This window comes from Protopterus annectens, chromosome 1.part1 (genome assembly GCF_019279795.1).
Source record: "Protopterus annectens isolate FY-2018-M chromosome 1.part1, PAN1.0, whole genome shotgun sequence".
NCBI lineage: Eukaryota > Metazoa > Chordata > Ceratodontiformes > Protopteridae > Protopterus > Protopterus annectens.
Genome location: NC_056726.1, coordinates 1,103,663,279 through 1,103,683,660, shown reverse-complemented (window position 1 = coordinate 1,103,683,660; position 20,382 = coordinate 1,103,663,279). Strand labels below are relative to the sequence as shown.

At 42.3% G+C, this 20,382-nt stretch overlaps 1 protein-coding gene across 1 annotated transcript in view; it reads right to left on the bottom strand.

The window, feature by feature from the left end:
* Positions 1–20,382, bottom strand: part of LOC122809007 (zinc finger protein 888-like) — a 214,240-nt gene that overhangs the window by 72,415 nt on the left and 121,443 nt on the right. The window contains exon 3 of the mRNA XM_044080195.1: positions 5,769–5,891. Within this exon, the coding sequence (XP_043936130.1) occupies positions 5,769–5,891 (123 nt within the window). The remainder of the gene's footprint in view (positions 1–5,768; positions 5,892–20,382) is intronic.

The window sequence follows — 20,382 nt, the reverse complement described above, 5'->3', positions numbered from 1 at the left end:
ACAGCAATACCCAGCAAGACCAAATAATCTTCCTCAAGGAAGAGTAAACCTGTCTAGTGGACAGCAGCAATAAACAAACTCTATAATAAAAGGAAAAAAATTGCTTTCCAGGACCAAGAAGGAGCAGGCGCCAAGTTAGAAGCAACCTCTCCTTTGTCCGAACAAGCAAATACGCTCACTGGTGAAATCCTCTAAGGCTAACTTCAAGTCCAAATTGGCCACATCCACCTAGGACAATCAAAAGGCCTTCTTCACATAGGACGCAATCTCAAAGGTAACACCCAAATCTGCTCTGAACTGGTGGTCAATAACACCACATGCACAGTCAGTAACCAAGGACACCCCCAGCACCTGCCCCCCTTTTCCCCTCATCACCAGGGAGCAGGTCCTTAATGGCCCCTGAAAGGCAAAAAATACAGTCTCCATGGGACCTGATAACATCCCTGGCTGTATCCTACATGACCTCAGGAATGAGATCTCAGCTCCATTAGACACCCTATTCAACCAAAGCCGGAACACTGGCTTCGCCCCGGCTGAATGGAGGGACAACCACTGTCACCCCTCTACACAAAGGTGGAGCATCCACTGACCCAGGCAATTATAGGCCCATCAGCCTAACTAACCTGATCTGCAAGGCCATGGAACACATTATCATGGACCTTATAAAGAAGGACATTTGCAACCTCCAAATGCTTGACCCCACAGAGTTTGGCTTTGTTAAAGGGAGATCATGCCTGTTAAACTTGGTCAACTTCTTCGAAACAGTCACCAAATCCATGGACAAGGGGAAGTTGGTGCACACCACCTACCTTGACCTAGCCAAAGCCTATGGCACTATTCTTCATAGTATCTGTGGTTTTCAGGCAAATCACCAAGGACTGAAGTCATGAAATAATGACAGACAGAGTTTGAGATGTCATATCTTTCAGAAAATGCATGCTAACTCATAACTCAAATTGTATAATTATATATATATATATATATATATATATATATATATATATATATATATATATATATATATATATATACACATACATATATATATATATATATATATATATATATATATATATATATATATATATATACATACACACACACACACACACACACACACATATACATACATACATACATACACACACACACACACACACACACACACACACACACACACACATGCATATTATATATATTACCGGTCTACTTCAATAGATGGAAATTCCACATTACTGAAACTCACTTTATCGAGATGAAATCAGCAAAAACCTGAATTTTACTGAAGTTGACACCACTGCAAACTTTAACAGGGTATGGAGGGCACTTGGCCAACATGGGAAATTTGCCCTTTTCTGCAATGTAGCAAGATCCTGGAGTCGGTAAATATAGTGGGGGGGGGTCACAGCCCCCACCTGGGTGGGTTTGACATACTGTGGTGTGTTTTTAGCTTTAATGTTGGCCCAAGTGCCTCCATAGCCTGTTAATGTTTCCAGTGATGTGAGCATTCAGTAAATTCAGGTTTTGCTGATTTTGTATCAATAAAATGAGTTTTGGTAATGTGGAATGTTGGTGTACTGAAGTAGACTCATATACACACAGCCATATATGAATATAGAGAGAGAGATTATCCATTATATCTATCTATGCATAAACATATGTGGAGAGGAGATTTTATGCACACTTACATCAATGACTAGCTCTTCCCAAAACTTAAAAATTACTTACCCTCTTAACAGAAACTGGACAATCTAAAACCATGCTATGTGGGGGGCTACACCCCACACCCCCGGTATAGCCATTCTCTATGCCATTCTCTATAAATCTAATCTCCAAATTTCCCCCTTTAATGTGCTTCTATCGTTGGACACCAAATCTGAAATCCTGACTACCAAACTCCAAATCTATCTAATCTGCATGTATCTCCCCCCAGGTAACAAAACCAATACTCTTGAAAACTTACAGTTACCTCTCTACCCAACTACCCCAGGAGATCATTGTACTGGGCGACTTTAACATCGACTGGTCCACCTGCAGTTCCCCTAACCCTACTAACCACATAAATCTCTTTGGATTCTCACAATTAATAACCATTCCTACTAGAATCTACAAACCTAGCAGTAAGGAAACTACTCTTGACTGGGTCCTTATTAATAGCCACCCTGAAACTTGTACTCTAGGAACCCTTCCCGACGATATCAGCGACCATATGCTTACCTACATTATTAAACAAAAAGTCCATATCCCAACTACTCAATCTCAAAACCTCCCGCTCAAAAACATTCTTTAATCCAGACAGCTTCCTAAATGAACTGCAATCATGTGACTGGTCACCGCTGAGCCATCTTGAACTTGATGAGGCTGTGACCTACTTTAACACTAACTTTCTTCATATCCTAGATTACCATGCACCTTCACTCTACTAGAATAATAACCAAATCTGCCCCATGGATCACAAAACAAACTAGGCAAAAGATGCTCCTCAGAAATAAAATCTGGGCTAAATGGAGAGCTACCAAATGTCCATCAGATCACCTCCACTTTAAACAATTAAGAAATGCCACCAAGAAGGATATTCTTAGAGACAAAAAAGACTTCTACCTTCATCTCCACCAAACCAGTCAACAAACTCCACAAAAATTTTAGTCAGGGATAAGCAAACTTCTTCAGCCAGGTCACTCTACTACTCCTGCCCCAGCAGGTTTCAACCATAATAACTCCAACCAGATTCCTGATGCCTTTAATAACTACTTTACAGAAGCCATTCTAACCCTAGACAATTCTTTACCTCCTTTTACTGCTTCCCCACTAAATACCTCCAAGACGTCATCTCCTACCTTTCAAATACAACCTGTACCTACATCTCTCATCTGTAAGCTCCTTCAAAAATTGAAACCTTGCACCCCTTCTGTTGACCGTCTCCCAGCTGAATACCTGCAAATTGCCACAAAAAACATAGATTATCCCATCTCTATCCTTATTAACAGAACTATCTCAGAAGGCAAAATCCCTACAATATGGAAAGTATCCCACATCATCCCTCTACATAAAGGTGGGTCATCTATTGAGCTTTCTAACTTTCGGCGTATTGCCTTACTCTCCCCAATAGCTAAGATAATGGAAAAATGTATTCACAAACACTACTTAACCACCTTCTACAAAATAATCTACTGGCAACTGCCAACATGGCTTCAGGCCATTTCATAGCACGACGACTGCCCTGCTATCCTTCACTGACTATAAACAAAAATCGTAACAATAACTCTTTTTCCTCTGCACTATCTATTGACCTGTCAAAAGCCTTTGATATGGTTAACCATAACTTACTTCAAGACAAACTAAAGGCCTATTCTCTCGATCCACAAGCATTACAATGGTTTAGGTCTTATCTGGAAAATAGACAGCAAGCAGTACTTTACGATAACAATCTGTCTTCATTACTTCCAGTAAATATTGGAGTACCCCATGGCTCTATCTTAGGTCCCCTTCTTTTTTATTAACAATCTACACATGAACATACCTCAAGCCACCTGCATTCAATATGCAGATGACTCCACCTTAATCTGTACAGCTAAGAATATAGCCTCTCTCCAGTCCCTCACCCAAACTGTTTTTCATAATGTTGAAAACTAGTTTATGCAACACTGCCTCCTCCTAAATCCCCCAAAAATAAAACTACTGCTTTTTACTCCAACTCATAAATCACCTAATCAATTCTTCTCTGTAACCTCTAACAATGCTACCAACATAACCCCAGATACTACAACCCACCTACTACGTGTAACAACTGATAATCGTTTCAACTACGATGACCACATCAACTCCACCATAAAATCAGTTAACAAAAAACTTGGTACCCTCTATAGATTTAAACCCTTCCTTACCCCTTCTGCCAGGAAAACTATTGCCCAGACCCGCCTCATTTCTACCCTTTTCTATGCCTCTGCTATATATACTAACCTATCCAAAAACAACCTCTCTAAACTTTCCACCTGTTATAATAGCATAGCTAGATTCATCACTTGCTCCCCCTTTAAAACTCACCACTGCCTCAACCTCAAACAACTTGAATGGCTAGAACTGCAGAACCATATACTCTCTGCTAACAATTACTTATCACTCAAAAGATCCTATACCACCCCAACAACACCCCTATCCTCGCTAATCTGATTACATCATATAAAAATCTAGCTACACTACGCTCTGCTAATAAGCTGCTAGTTTCCTCGATTAAATCTAATAACGCTGGTGACTCACTTTTCTCAAACACTGCAGGTAGAAACTGGAATCAGCTTCCTTCTGAATTACCAACCCTTGCTTCGACTTCTTTGTTTAAAAAACATCTTAAAGAACATCTCAAAACTCACTGGCTTTGTCCATGTGCTAACTCAGACTGAGATCTCTTTCCCTTCCTGCTCTTACCCCTACCCCTACTCCTCTCACCTTTACCTCCAAATCTAGTTACTACTCGTTTCTTCATAGTAAGAGGATAAAATATAAGGGCTTTTCTCTCTTAATTGGGTCTTGGTCATACCTACTATTGTGTTTAGGATAACTTTTTGTATAATTTTTATAGTTTATAATTTTATTATTATAATTTTTCTTTTGACCAATGCTGCCTCTGTATTGTGATTTTACATGTCTTTTTATATATTGTTAACTTTGTCACTGTTCATGCTTGGAGCTTTTCTCCCCGGGCCTCTACTGAAAATGGACATATATCCAGTTAGACTAGCCCGGTCAATTTTTATTTTTTATTTATTTGCAGTTGGTTTACCACGATAGTCCATTGGGCCAAAAGAACCCGTTTTCAATGGAGTCCTGGGAAGAAAAGCTCAAAAAACAAGTAGCAAGGTTACAATAAGGTATTTGGTTACAATTATACAATTACTATGGACTAGTAAAAAGTCTAGAAGCTCATATGGTACTTTGAGGGAACCGGAATTTCATTTGTGAAATAAACAAAAAGGGAGAAAGTATATAAAAGATTATCTGATGGGTAACCTGTCCTGCAGTGCTATCCCACCTTTCCTTCAGTACCTGACCATGTCCTGCAGTACTATTCACCCCTCCCCTTTGGTACCGAACCCTGTCCGGCAGCTCGATCCCACCCTTCCTTCTGTACCTGACCATCTCCTAGAGAGCTAACCCACCACTTCCTTCACTACTGGACTGTGTTCTGCAGTGCCATCCCACCCCTCCTTTTGTGCATGACAGTGTCCTACAGTGCTATCCCACCACCCTTCCTTCTGTACTTGGCCATATCCTACAGTGCTATCCCAGCCTTCCTTCTGTAGTCCTGCAGTGCTATCCCAGCCTTCCTTCTGTAGTCCTGCAGTGCTATCCCAGCCTTCCTTCTGTACCTGACTGTGTCCTGCAGTGTTATCCACCTCACCTTCTCTACCATTCCACGTTCTGCAATGTAGCTTACAATCTCCCTTCAACATTACACCATGAATTGCAGCACAATTTGCACACTTTATTCAGTTTGACACCACCTTCTGCAGCAAAGGAAAAAAATTCTGCAAAATGACAACAGAAATGAAAACAGCAGCTTTAATGTGATAGCTATAACTGATTTATTTTAAAAGAAAAAAAGTGCTCACCTGCCTGGGCCCATCAAAATGAATCGCATTATAGTGCTTTTAGACTTCGGGTGGAATAATAAATCAATCCCTGGCACACACACTCCCTCATATGATCTCTGCCACAATTTTAGCTAAGACAAAACTACACGCTGGGATAAACTATAATAGTTATGTACTTACTGCTGATACCGTTACCAGGATGTCGCTTTTCCTGCGCCGTAGTTGCATCAGATAGCAGTGAAAGAAGAATGATCTCATCACTCTTAATAAACAGGCAAAGGTGGCCCACAGGGATGTTATACCCTGTAAGGAAAAAAGGAAGTAATTGTACAGCGAAAATGTCTTCTTCCAGGAAGATGCATCAACAGTTGTTATACACATATTGCAGACAGAAAATTGATAAAAAATAAATACGATTAGATCTATTTATCACCGTGAACCATGAAAAAAAGACTGGCCACCTGTAGGGTCAAATAGTTACTTTATAGAATGTCAAGTCATATTACTCCTACACTCACCTGTGGACAGGAACATTGATATACCAATTTTTGTTACACAAGTCATCTCCACATTCTTAATATTTCTACCTATGTAGACTGCGGGTTCTATTCTCACCCCAGGTGCTTGAATTAATTTTCCAGTATTGTCACTGCAGTGCAGGATAAGGGGAATGCTGCACTCCTGATTATGCCTTCCTTTGCCAGTGTTCCATCTGCTTGAGTTGTTGATAGCTCAGGTGAATATACAAGATCCTGCAGCACTGATTGTGTGTGTGTGTGTGTGTGTGTGTGTGTGTGTGTGTGTGTGTGTGTGTGTGTGTGTGTGTGTGTGTGTGTGTGTGTGTGTGTGTGTGTGTGTGTGTGTGTGTGTGTGTGTGTGTGTGTGTGTGTGTGTGTGTGTGTATATGTGTATATATATATATATATATATATATATATATGTATATAGGTTCATAGGATAAGCCTAGCAAGAGTGTATTTGGCTTTCGCCACACATTTTAAATTAATTTTGCTATGCCCTTTTTCGAGGTTAGTATACTGTGCTTCTGTCTAACAGTGACACAGAAGTGATACCCGGGGTAAACCTACGATCTCCCATCCACTCATCAAGATTCCTCTTGAAGAGAGTCAATGAGGGAGTCTGCCTAACCTGGACTGGGATTTTATTCCAGAGTGAAGGGAGTCACTGGGTTATGAATCTGTCCCTCCAGCATGTCCTACTTATTTCAGTGCTGATGTTCAAGTCTCTAGAGCGCGTAGCTCAATGGGATTTGGATTTTCTGAGGTGCAGCATGTCCATTAATTCCGGGTTGGACATGGCTTTATACGTCAGGCACAGATCGCCTCAGAACAGGCGGTATGCCACTGAGTAGAGCTGGAGTTTCTTTAACCGGGCAGCATATGGCATCTGTTTGAGCCCTTTGATCCTCTTGGTGAGGTATTTTTGGGGTCTTTCCAGTTGCTGCAGGGGTCTGGTAAGGTACATCCCAAAAGGGGCATTGTACTCAATTATGGGCCTGATGAGGGATGAGTAAAGAGTCACGATGACCTCCCCTGATCTAGATGTGAATCCCTTCATGATTAGGTGGGCTATATAAAATGTTTTTCTAACCACTTTAGCCACATGGTTGTCAAATGAGAGACTGCTATCAACTTGGGTCCCCAGGTCCCTAATTACTTCTTCTGTACTTAATGGATTACCACCTATGTGGTAATTTGTGGGCACTTTGTTTTTGCCAAAGGGGATGACTATACACTTTTTGGCGTTTAACTTGAGGCCATGGCTCTGGCACCAGTTGTCTGTTTCTATGAGGCCCTTTTGGAGGATGCTTGTGTCAGCTGGAGAGTTGATTATGGCACCCAGTTTGCAGTCATCTGCGAACTTGGTCAGCCACAATCCTTCCGTGTTGGCCTGTACCTCCGAGAAATATATACCGAACAAGAGAGGTCCCAGGACTTAGCCTTGTGGGACACCACTTGTAACTGGTTTGGAGTCTGACATGGCTCCAGCAATTCTAACCATGTGGGTTCTGTCCTTGAGCCAGTTTGCAACCCATCTAGTGAGATAGGGGTTTATATTTAAGCTGGTGAGCTTATCTATAATGCCCGAGTGGGGTATTGTATCGAAGGCTTTTGTGAGGTCCAGGTAGGCTGTGTGGACCACCTTCCCCTCGTCAATGGCCTTGGTGACTGTTTCAAAGAAATCAACCAGGTTTAAGAGGCAGGATCTGCCCTTAACAAAGCCGAACTGGGTAGGATCCAGTGTCTGTAGGTCCCCAATATCTTTATTTATGAGGTCCATGATGATCATTTCCATAGCTTTGCATACCAAGCTAGTCAGGCTTATGGGCGATAGTTTCCAGGATCCGTTGAGGCACCACCTTTGTGGAGAGGGACTACTGTTGCTGTACTCCACTCTTTGGGTACATATCCTGTAGTAAGGCTGAGATTGAACAGTAGTTTTATGTTTGGGTTTAGCTCTTCTTGGAGTTCATGTAGGACGCAGCCCGGGACACCGTCTGGTCCCATTGATGCTGTGTTTTTTGCTTTGGAGAGGGCAGCTCTTACCTGAGCATCTGAGATGTCAGGGGGGCAGCACTCTGCTGGGATAGATATTTGCCCTTTTGGTAGGGAGGGGGGTTTGCGCTGAACCTGTCAGCTAGCATGTTGGCAATGTCTGTGGGTTCGGTGTATTTTTTGTCATTTTGGACTAATTCTGAGCATATCTGGGAATTCCCACCCAGGTTCCTAACATAACTAAAGAAAGCCTTGTGATTATCCTTAGTGTCCTGTGCAATTTTTCTCTCGAAGCTGGCCTTAGACGATTTTATGTGTGCCCGTAGTTTTTTGCTAATACTGATCAGAGATGCCTTCCCTTTTTGGGATTTTGCTCTATCATGTAGTAGCATCCTCCTTCTATTGTATAGTTTGCTTATGGCTGGGGTCCACCAGACAGGACGTCTGCCTTTGGAGGATTGGGTCTTGGTTTTATTTGGGATTGCATGATCCATGCATTCCTGAAGGTGTTCATAGAATGCGTTTATAAAGGATTCTGTGGTCTGGGCCGTATTTTCCACAGGCCCGGGGGCTTTGAAGGATTCCACCTCGGTTTTGAGGAGTGTGAAATTTGCTTTAGAGAAGCTTTTCACTGTGGTTTTCTGGGCAAGGGGTGGGGTCGGGATGTGAATATCCAGTGAGATTAGTTTATGGTCTGATCTTACCAGTGAGGGATATACTTCTGGGCTGGAGCATAGAGTCCCCATGTTGGTGATGATCAGGTCCAGTATGTTTTCCCCCTCTTGTGGGAGTGGTAACAAGTTGTTCTGTAGCATTTGAGTTTATAAATTCTAGGAACCTTTGGGCTAGGGTGTTGGAGCTAGATTAATGCTCCCAGTCTATGTTTGGGTAGTCGCCCAATATAATGGTGTTTGGAGAGACCTTCATATTTTCCAGTGTTCTCAGGAAGGCCGAGTGGGGTTCCTGGGTTTGGGAGGGTGATCTGTAGCAGGCTATAAACTGGAAGGCAGTTTTACCCACTGTTAGTTGCACATGGATAGTCTCTGATGCTTCGTGCTGTGCCACCAACCTGGAGGTGTGGGTATCTTTGATGAATATTGATACTCCCCCTCCTTTTGTGGTTCGTTCCACGTTTTGGGGCTGAAAAGCATGGTATGAGGTATAACCTGGTAGTGCTGGGGTGCTCTCGGGAGCCTTGAACCAGGTTTCTGTTACTGCACAGATATCGATGTTCTCCATGCTAAGGAGAGTTTTGAGTGCGTGCATCTTGAGGTTTAGACTTCTGGTGTTGAGTAGCATTACTCTTAGTTTCTTATCCCTTGTGATACCTATGGAGGTGGGTTTGTCTTTTGAGCCTTGCCTAAAAAAGGCACTATGGGGGTAGCAAGAGCCTTTGCCAATATCCGAAAGCCCAGGGGTGACAGGTGCAAACCGTCCCTAGCGAAGCATCGTGGCTTGTCAAGCATGTCATCCCAGGCTGACAGGCATTGGATCCCCTTTGAATGGCACCAATACTTAAGCCAATTGTTGAAATTGATCATCTTGTCTTCATATTGTGGCATCATTCTTGGTGAGGGTAAAATGCTACTCAAAGTCAGGGTCATACCGGCCTGGGCTACATGCTCAGAGAGCTCCTCTATGTCTCTTTTTATGTAGTCCAGGGAGGTAAGTCTCAGGTCATTCACACCAGCATGGACAATGACTGAGTCATATTTGTACTTGCCTTGGAGTGACCTGAGTGCTTGTGTTATGTGGCGGATCCTAGCGCCCGACAGGCAGCTCACCGTGACCTTCTCCTTGTTCAGCCTGGTGAGCGGACGCCAGTGTGCGTGATTTATAGAGTCACCTATTACAAGTGTATCAGGTGTGTTGTTTAGCCTTAAGGGCTGTGACTGTTCGGCACACTGGCTTTGTGAGCTATGTGTTGCACGTGTTTTGTTTTGGGGTAGCAGTTGCTTGGGTGTCTGCTTTGGAGGTCTCTGCTGCTTAGGCAGATTTTTATTTAGAGCCTCCGAGTATGTTTTTGTGTGTTTATGTGTTTGGTTTGCTGTCGTGGTAGGTCTATGTGAGACTGTAACTGTAGTGAGTGTGGTTTCCTTCTCCTCCTGACTGGTTATGCCAGTACTGAGTTGAGAGAGCTTAGCCTCCAGTTTGGCTATATGGTTGCATCTCTCACTTGTGTTGGAATTTGTTGGGAGGAGGAGAGGGTTGTCTGTGTACATGAGGCAGTTGTAACATTGCCTCAAGATTCCCAGATTCACCAGCTGGACCAGAGAGGAGATTGACAACTGACCTTTGAACATGCTAGAATAGTATTGGGAATTCCTTTATAATTGAAAATAGGGCCAGTGGGGAACAAGGTACTCAAGGGGAGTTTGTGAGGGTGTAGTGCTTTTAATGTTTTAGTGCTGACTTAGTGAGCAAGTGACAGGTAACTTAAATGCAATGTGTTGCAGGTAACTTAAATGCAAAAACGAGAAACAGTAACTTTCTTTCAAGTGAAACAAGGAAATAAGTACAGTAAGCAATACAGATATCACTAGGGATCCACAGAAGTGCTGAAAAGCCGCGTTTTAGGTGGAATTAGTGTTTCAGGGAAATAACAAACAACAAGCATACAAACAAAGCTAGATTCAGCAGGCCTGGATCTAGTCTATGCTACAGCAAACAAGGTGTACCAATTTCAGTAAGAAACAGTTCAAATATGCAGGCACTATAAGCCTTTAACCAGAAATTCCCAGCTCAGAAGGGCAGAGTCCAGCCTCTCCTCCCACAAGAGTGCAGACCACGAACCTTCTTAATGTAAAATAACTGGCCTGAAGCCCAAGTGCTTAAACCATAAAATGTATATTACACACACACACACACACACACACACACACACACACACACACACACACACACAAACTTCTTCAGCATAATCATTCTGTCATATCAAAGAACTTCAGAAAAATGTCAATCTTTTGATCTGAAGAAGTTCTTGGGTATGACAGAATTAAAGTGCTAAAATAAACTGGTTCTAGTGATTACATTCATAGGTAGGTACTACGCTATCAGCCCTGGGGCCTATATAAGCCTATGTTGGTCTTATGCCGAAGAAGTTTGTTTAGTATTTTCAACATTTCTTCTCTAGTTATTTTTTTTCAGTTTTTGAAGTTTTTGAAAACTGCAAACTAGGTCTTTCACTTCTGAGAAGTTGAGAAGTACATGCCAAATAGGAGCAGGCCCAGCACTGAGCCCTGAGGGATTCCACTGGTGACTGGTCTCATTCTGCAGTGGTTTCACATATCCTGACTTTCTGGGTCCTATCTGTGAGCCAACATGTTATTAGGGATTTATGCCCAATTTTGTAAGTTTATTTACAAAGCCTGAGTGCAAAATGTTAAGGTAGACAGTATGCACCATTTTACCCTCATCCACTATCTGGTAGGTGTGACCTTCTCTTGATAAAGACAAACTGGGATGGGTTCAGTGCCTGTAGGTTTCTTTTGCCTTTGTTGATAGTTTCATGGCTTTGCCCATCAGACTAATGGAGCTATACTTTCTGGGGTCTGTTGATGGTCCACCCTAATAAGGGATGGACGTTGCAGTTCTCAAGTCTCATGGCATAATATCTATTCTGAGACTATAGTTGTGACTTTAGTGGTCTTGACGGATCATATTTTATTTATTCAGGAGGCATTTCATGATATTATCAGGTCCCAATGAGGCTGTGGTCTTGCCCATTGCGAGTACAGCCAGGACCTGCTTCCTGTTTTCAGTCAGAAGGGTTATGTTTGAAAGGGTTTTATGGGAGATAAATTTGCAACTCAATTTGTCTGCTAGCAGATTCGCTACATCACTTGGCTCAGTGAATATGGTGCTATTAACCACCAGTCTGGTACATTGTTGTGTGCTACCTTTGAGGTTTTCAACATAACTGAAGAAGGCCATATGGTTTGCTTTGCCTGTGAAGCTATTTTGACCTCAAATCAGCTTTTTTGGTCCAGATAAGCTCTCTCAGTTGTCAGTTTAGCTTGATGAGAGAGTTCTTTATTCGGGAGTTGCACTTTTCCTTTTGTTGTTTAACCCATTTTAATTTAGGATTCCACCAGGATGCTTTGTTTTTAAGAGTTAGTTTCGAACATATTTCTGGTGGGTACAGCAGCCTCTATGCAGCCATTGATATGGTTGTACAGGGGAACAATTCTACACAGCTTGCTGTGTTGTGTGGGTTTGGAGGGGCTTGAATTTTGACAAACTATGGCTTAATAAAAGGTAGTTTGTTTTGGAACAGTTGATAACTGTTTACTGGGGTTACTATACTGATTTTTATTTCAAAGGAGGCAGCTTTGTGATCCCACATTGCAAAGGACGATAGTTGGCGTATCCATTACCTGGTCAAAGATGTTTTAAGTCCAGAAATCTCTGTGCCTGCAAATTTGAGGCCATATTATTTCCAATCTACAGAAAGACCCCATGAGTAAATTGTTTGGTTGAATGGTGAATACCTCCATTAGGTCTAAGTATGAGCTATGAGTTTCTTGGGACATAGAGGGTAACCTGTAGCTTGCTAGGATATGGTATGGGGGACTTCGTCTATAGGAATTTGCACATGGAGAAACTATGGAGTGTCCGTTTAACCAAACTTAGGAGGAATGTTTGTTGTTGATGTAGATAAAGACTTCTCCACCTCTAGTCCCAGAAACCTTGCAATGCAGAAGTACTTTCTGTAGCTTTAAACCATGACTCGGTAAATGGATAGGTGTCTACATTCTCCAGAGTGAGGAGAGAGAGTTTGAAGGGAGTGCAACTTCTTGTTTAAGCTCCTGGCATTGAGCAGTAGCACTTTAAGGCTTCCTTGGGTTGCCTTTGTTACATTGCAAGGTTTGCTAATTTAGCATTGCCTAAAAAAGGCAATATGGGGGGAGGATAAATGTTTAGCTAAAAACCTTTAGGAACTATTCCAAGACTAACCAATCTCTCTACTAAATGACACCTTGGCTAAATTCCAAGCTCCCCCCAAGCCCAGTAAATACCATAACATATGATGAGCTATTTGCAAAACCTCTGTACAGCCATATTGATAGCTGTATAGAGCACGCTGTACCAACTTGTGTTAAGACTAACAAACAAAAAACAAGCCACCCCTGGTGGAATCACTATATCAAATTAGTTATACAGAAAGAGAACACACCTGGCCAGCACAGGAGAAACATATCCCTATCTACTAAAAGCCCCATGACTAATCTAAACAGGCAGCTAACAGGGTTAAATAATACTTCAAAGGCTAAAACTGAAAAAAAATAGCTTCTTAGGTAAAGATCAACCACAAAGCTTTCTACACTTACGTCCATAACCTCAGGGGAAATATGCAATAATGTGTCTATAACCTAAAAGGAAATATGCAACAATATGTCCATAACCTCAGGGGAAATATGCAACAATTTGCAGAACTTATTGTAAATGGAAAGCCGTGGTGGTACAGCGGTAGCATTGTTGCCTCACAGCAAGAGGTTCTCCTGTTCGATTCTCAGCTGGAGTGCCTTCTGTGTGGAGTCTGCATGTCTTCCCTGCGGTCAAGTGGCCTCCAAAAGACATGCGTGAATGGGCTTACCTTCGCTGAAGGTTGGGTGTCGGGCTGGCAACTAGGCACCATAAAAATCTACTGCCAATCATTAGCGGACCGGAGTTCCGCTGTTGCAACCCCTAACCAGGAAAAGCCGAAAAGACAAACAACAAAAAAAAAATTGCAAATGGCACCACCCACACTGAACCAGAGGATATTGCCAACCATTTGGCTGACAAGTTCAGCTAAAATTTCTCCTCCCACACACCTCCAACAATCCAAAGGAAATACCGCACACAACAGTTCCCCCAACCATTACTAGGGAACAGGTCATCAATGCACTTTCCAAACCCAAAAGCAGTGCATCAATAGGTCCTGACAACACCCCGGAATACTTAAGAAATAAAAAGAAATGTATCTTCTCTGGTACACTTACGTCACTTTTCAACTGGAGCCTACAGTCGGGTTTTGTGCCCAAAAATTGGAAATGACTACAGTCATTTCCCTGCACAAAGGATTTCCAATCACTGATCTGGGTAACTACAGGCCTACAGGTCTGACCAGTCTAATATGCAAGGCCATGGAGAGAATCACCATGGACATGATAAATCCTGGACCCATCACAGTTCAGCTTTGTTAAAATAAGGCCATACTTATTAAATCTGGTGGACTTCTTTGAGAGGCTCACCAAAGCAACGGATGTAGCCTAACCTGGCCAAGGTTTTTGATACAATACTCCAATCAGGCATTATATAGACAAGCTCACTAATTTAGGCATAAACCCTTTAATCACCTGCTGAATAGCCAGCTGGCTCACTGATAGGACCAACGAGGCAAAAATAGGTAAGACCACCTCCACCAAGAAGCAAGTTGCTAGTACAATCCCCCAGTGCTCAGTACTGGGCCTGCTCCTTTTTGATTCAAAGATTTTTATCAAAGAAACTTTATTGTCATTTAAGACCATACAAGTGCAGCCTAAACAAAATTACAATTGTCAACTCACATGAGAAATGCAATGCAAATAACAGATACAGCGATATCGAAGACCAACACAAGAAAGAAAATAACACCACGTATGGCATGCAAGAGGTAATTCACGTTACATAAATACATTCAATACCCATTATCCAGTGATAAATAATAAATAAATACCCACCACCAAACCCCTACACTAAGATAAAGAATAAATACAGACTAGTGAATAGCAAATGTTTAGTTACCATATTGCACTTGTTAACCTTAGACGTGACTCAGTATAGCCATCATATTGCATAATAGTAATGCTGGTGGTAATTGCTCTGTGCAGCAGGATTAAATGAAAAAAAGATGCTTCAATGTATCACGTATTATGGTTGGTGTCCATATTAAAAAAGTCTCACAGCTGTAGGATACAAACTGTTCCTGAATCTGGTAGTCCTGCAGAGGAAGTTGCGGTACCTCCTTCCTGATGCTAGTTGTGAGTGCCAGTTGTGGGCCGGATGGGATAAATCAGCAAGAATTTTACATGTTCTCTTTCTTGTGCTTGTAAAGAAAAGCTCCTGAATAGAAGGGAGGTTTGTGCCCAAGATTTTCTCAGCCACCCACGCCACCCTCTGTAGTTTCTTCTTATCAGCAACTGTGCAGTTGTCGGACCATGCTATGAAGTTGCTAGTGAAGATGCTGTTGATGGCTCCCCTGCAAAAAGTGATAAGAGCAGACAGTGGGTACCCACCCTGTTTGAGCTTTCTCAGGAGGTGAAGCCTCTGTTGAGCCTTTTGACTATGTGGTTGGATTAATAGTCCAGGAGAGGTAATCAGAGATGTGAAGGCCCAGGAACTTGGTTGTTCTGACTTTCTCTACTACCTCCCTTTAGATAGTGAGTAGTTGGTGAACAGTTGCCTTTCTCCTGAACTCCATAATCATTTCTTTGGTCTTATTAACATTTAGGTCCAGATTGTTCCTGTCACACCAGGCAATCAAAGTGTTCACCTCATCCCTGTAGTTATGTTCATCTCCACCACTAATGAGACCCACGACTGTGGTATCATCAGTGAATTTTATAATATGATTTGCCTTATGTTTTACAATACAGTCGTGGCTGAGGATGGTGAAGAGCAAGGGGCTGAGCACACAACTTTGGGGAACACCAGTATTCAGGACTATGCATTGAGAGGTGTTGTTTTCAGCACATGTCCACTGAGGTCTACCAATCAGAAAGTCAAGAGTCCAGTTACATAGGTGCTTGTCTATCCAGAGTTTCCTGAGCTTATCCACGAGTTGCATCAGTATCACAGAGTTAAAGTCGATGTACTGCAGCCTTATGTTGCTGTTACTCCCTTCTAGATGTTTTAGTGCAAGGCGTAGTGCGACTGATACAGCATCCGCAGTCAATCAACCTGCCTGGTATGCAAACTGGAGTGGATCGAATGACTTAGGCAGACGCGCAGATAGAGATGTCTTCACAATCCTCTCAAAGCACTTCATAAAATTTGAGGTTAAGGCGACCGGTCTAAAGTCATTAAGGTTGGTAGGGTTGGGTTTCTTCAGAAGTGGGACAATACTTGTTTCCTTGAAACACGAGGGAACGTTCTCCATAGCAAGGGAAGAGCTGAAGATGTCCATCAGTACCAGACAGAACTGATCAGAACACCCCTTCAACACCTTTCCAGGTATGTCGTCTGGCCCAGTAGCCTTCCTAGGATTCACCTTCTTAAGCTGAAGTCTCACCTCCTCGGAGTTTAAGGTGAGCAGTGTCTCCTCTTTGTTAGTGTTTGTTTTAGAAGGTACGGTGGTGTTCTTCTCCTCAAATCTGCCAAAGAATGAGTTCAGTTCATTTAGGAATTCCAAGCTGTCATCACATTGGGGTGATTTGGTCTTAGAGTCCATGGGCTGCTCTATCCCTTGCCATAGGCTTCTCGTGTCCCTCATGTCTTAGAAGCAAATCTAAACTTTCCTTCCACACTCCCTCTTTGCCTCTCTGATGCCCTTTTTCAGATATGACCTGGTCACCTTTAACCTTTCTTTGTCATTTGCCTAGAAGGCTGTGTTTCTTTCCCTCAGTAGCAGACATTGCTGGTGAGCCAGAGCTTCTGATTAGCTCTTACAGTGATGGCTTTCATGGTAGTTACATCCTCCACCCATTTATTTATGTAAGTAAAAACTGATTCAGTATAGATGTCTAGCTCTAACTGAAGGTTGTGCATAGCCACTTCTTTGAAGACCATCCAGCAGGTGGTATTGAAATAGTCCTGAAGGCAATCCATGGAACCCTCCTGCCAGACTCTGATTAGTTTAGTTGTCATTTTTTTCTCTGATCAAAGCAGTGTTATAGGTAAGCCAGAAGCAATATGGCAGTGTGATCAGAGCTGCCTATGTTGGAGTGTTTCAAAGCTTTAAAGGCTACTTTAATATTGCATTAAGCTTTGTCTAAGGTATTCTCCCCTCTGGTGGGGAAATGCACATACTGATAAAAATGGGGTAGCACCTCCTTAAGCTCAGGTCTGTTGAAATCACCTGCTACCACATGTGCAAATTCTGTGTTTCTGCTTGTAGCTCACAGATAACATTATGGAGCTTACTTTGAGCTTCAGTGGTGCTAGCACTTGGGGGGGGGGGGTATACTGCTATGACATCTATCCCACTGGATTTCCCTTGGTACATAGAAAGGTCTGTATTTTATTGTCAATATTTCCACATCTTCGGAGCAGTTTGATTGAACCAGCTTACAGTCTTTGCACCATCTGTTATTAACATAGATGCATACACCACCACCTTTAGCTTTACCACTCTGTGCTTTACATCTATCTGCTCTAGAGAGAGTTAGCCCATCTAGGTTCACAACATTGTCATTTATATTACCATGCAGCCATGTTTCAGAGAAAATGAACAAACAAATGTCCCTCACCTTATTTTTTGTGAGCTCCATTCTCAGATAGTCAATCTTATTATCCAGTGAGCAGACATTTGCAAGTAATACTGAAGGTAATAAAGGCATGTCAGGGTTTCTCTTCATTGTTGCAGCAGCTCCACCTTTGCAGCCCTTCTTTCTAGTTCTTTCACATCTTTTTCTTTTGTAGCTGCTCCGGGGCATTCCAGAACCCTCCCTATGAAGTTTCAGAGCTCTGATGGCATTCCTGTTTAATGCAGAGATCTAGGATTTCTGCAAGTGAAGTAGGCCCTGAGTACTCCGCAGATAACAGAGATTCAAGCCAGCAGCTCATTCTCATAATCAGTTTAATTTCCAGTAGTTTCCTTCTGGTATAAGTAGTTGTATCCACATCAAAATGTCTGGAAAGTGATTTTTTTGGGATTTTTGTGCAAAAGAAGCAGGAATAAGCATTTCTCCCTGACAAGTTAACAAAGCTGCAGCCTCTCTCAACTGTCCCGACTTCTGCCTTGTATTTTTGGTCTGTCCCTCATAAAGTTGTGATTTTCTGGCAAATCATTGAGAAATGAAGTCAAAAAATGATGACCTATATTTGTGTTTCAGACTTCAAAGCCTTCAGAAAACAGAATAAGTTTATAGGAGTAATATTTAAAATTTGCCCTTATTTTTGGCCCTTTGTCCTCCCCCCTTCATTATTTGGGAACTTGTCCCTATTTCTTGCACTAAAACGTTGAGAGGTATGGTCATCAGACTTCCCAGCAGATGCTAGCATTATTCAAGGTGGTCTATCTCTGTCTAGCAAATGGTGCCAAAGCCAATGCTAAGACATGCCTAACTGTATCTTTTTGGAAATCAACCATCCTGGCAAATTACCATGTTCATAATACACACTTAAGAGCTGACCCAGTGGTCAAGGATCTGAGTACGCATGTAGACAACAGCCTTATGTTAGACCACCACATGGCCACAGTGGTGAGGAAATCCTTTTATGTTGCACAACTTTTAAGTAAAGGCATGGCACCTAGGTCCAAAGAGGTCATTAAGGTCATTATCCCACTGTATTCTGCTCTTATCAGAGCAATCACAGTATAATGCTCTTTTCGGTATGTACCTGACCAGGCAGATGCAACAATTACAGTGACTTCAGATATTCTTTACAAAAAGAATACAAGGTATAACATACCTGCGTTACGCAGAGTGCCTTAAAGGCCTTTTCCCCTACTCAGTCTCCTATAGATTGCAAAGGGGTAATGTATGCCTGGCTTATGAGGTAACCACAAACCCCACACAAGAATCTAATGCATATTTCATACGTCCAGAAAAGCAAGGTCTAGGGACCTGAATTATGTCTGTGACTTAAACAGAACACACTGGAGAGACACATGTGCTTCCCAGAGACTGACCCTCCTGTGGGGCAGGCTTCCCATCCATGTGAATCGGAGTATGTCTCTTGCTCAACTTAAGTGCAACTTAGACCAGTGGATGCAGAACAGGCAATTTACACTGGACCTAGCACCCGTGTCCCTTATGGGCAGAGGTAGCTTATAAATTCCTTTCCATTAATGTCCTATTTGGATACAGGACATAATTATTATTTTAGGAAAACTTGGCTAGGTTTTGAAAGGCCCCACAGGTCATTAGCCTAGTAATTTATGAATATTTGGAAGCCTAGTGGGGACAGGTGCTGACTATCCTTGGCAAAGCAGTCTGGCTTGTTGACATCTCCTCCCATGCTGCCCAATATTGTATTCCCATAGCATTACACCAGAAACTAAGCCAATTATTACAGACAACCATCTTTTGTTCATATCATGGCATCATCTTTGCTGAAGGTAGAATGATGCTCAATGTTAAGGATATACCAGCCTAAGATGCAGTCCAGGACATCTATAATGTCTCTTCATATAGTCCAGGGAGATGTGTCTAGAGTCATTCAAACCTGCATGGCATACGATTAAATCATACTGGTACCTGTGCTGTATTGAATTAAGTGCATGCATAACTTGGCAGATCCTGGCTTGATAAGCAACTAAATGTTTCTTCTTTGTCTAATCTGGTGTGTGGGACATCAGGGTGTCACACAGCCCCCTATGAATAGAGTTCTAGGTATCATGTTTGCTTGCTTTATGTGTTTTGTATTTGGGGCTCCACCGACTGTGGTTGAATGTAAGGCATTTGGTGTTGCTTTTGTTGAGTGCTTATAGGTTTGTTGAGGATAAATATTGCGTTGGAATGTTTTGGAGGTCTTTGGGGTTTAGGAAGATGTAAAGTGCCTCATAAGTTGGTCCATGTGTGTGGTAGGTGCCATCATCATCATCATCAGCCCCCTTTTTCCCCATTTTTCTACATGGGGTCAGGGTATCGGGGTATCGTGTTAATGGTCTCCAGCTCTCTCGATTCAGTGCCACACTCCTGCCTTCTTCTTCAATACTCATGCCTGACTGTTGCAGATCTTCCTTCACACAATCCATCCACCTCTTTGCCGGACATCCTCACTTCCTCTTACCTTCTTTCTGTCTGTCCCAAATATTCTACACCAGATGGTCTTCTGTTTTTCTGCACGTGTCCAAACCACCGTAATCTGTTCTCTTTGATCTTTAGTGGTGGGTGTGACTTCGACAATTTGATTTATATTTGTGTGCTTGTACATGACAGTTTAGCCTCCAGTGACATTGTGTATGTGCATCTGTTTCTTTAAGGATCAAGTGGTTGTCAATGAACATGAGACAACTGCTACAGTGTTTCAAAGATACCCATATGCACCAAAATGGCTACAGAGAAACTGGGAAATTGTCCACTCATGTTGTCAGGAACTGGTGATCTACAAGGGTGTGACATACAGTTGTTAGACAGCTACTAAAGATG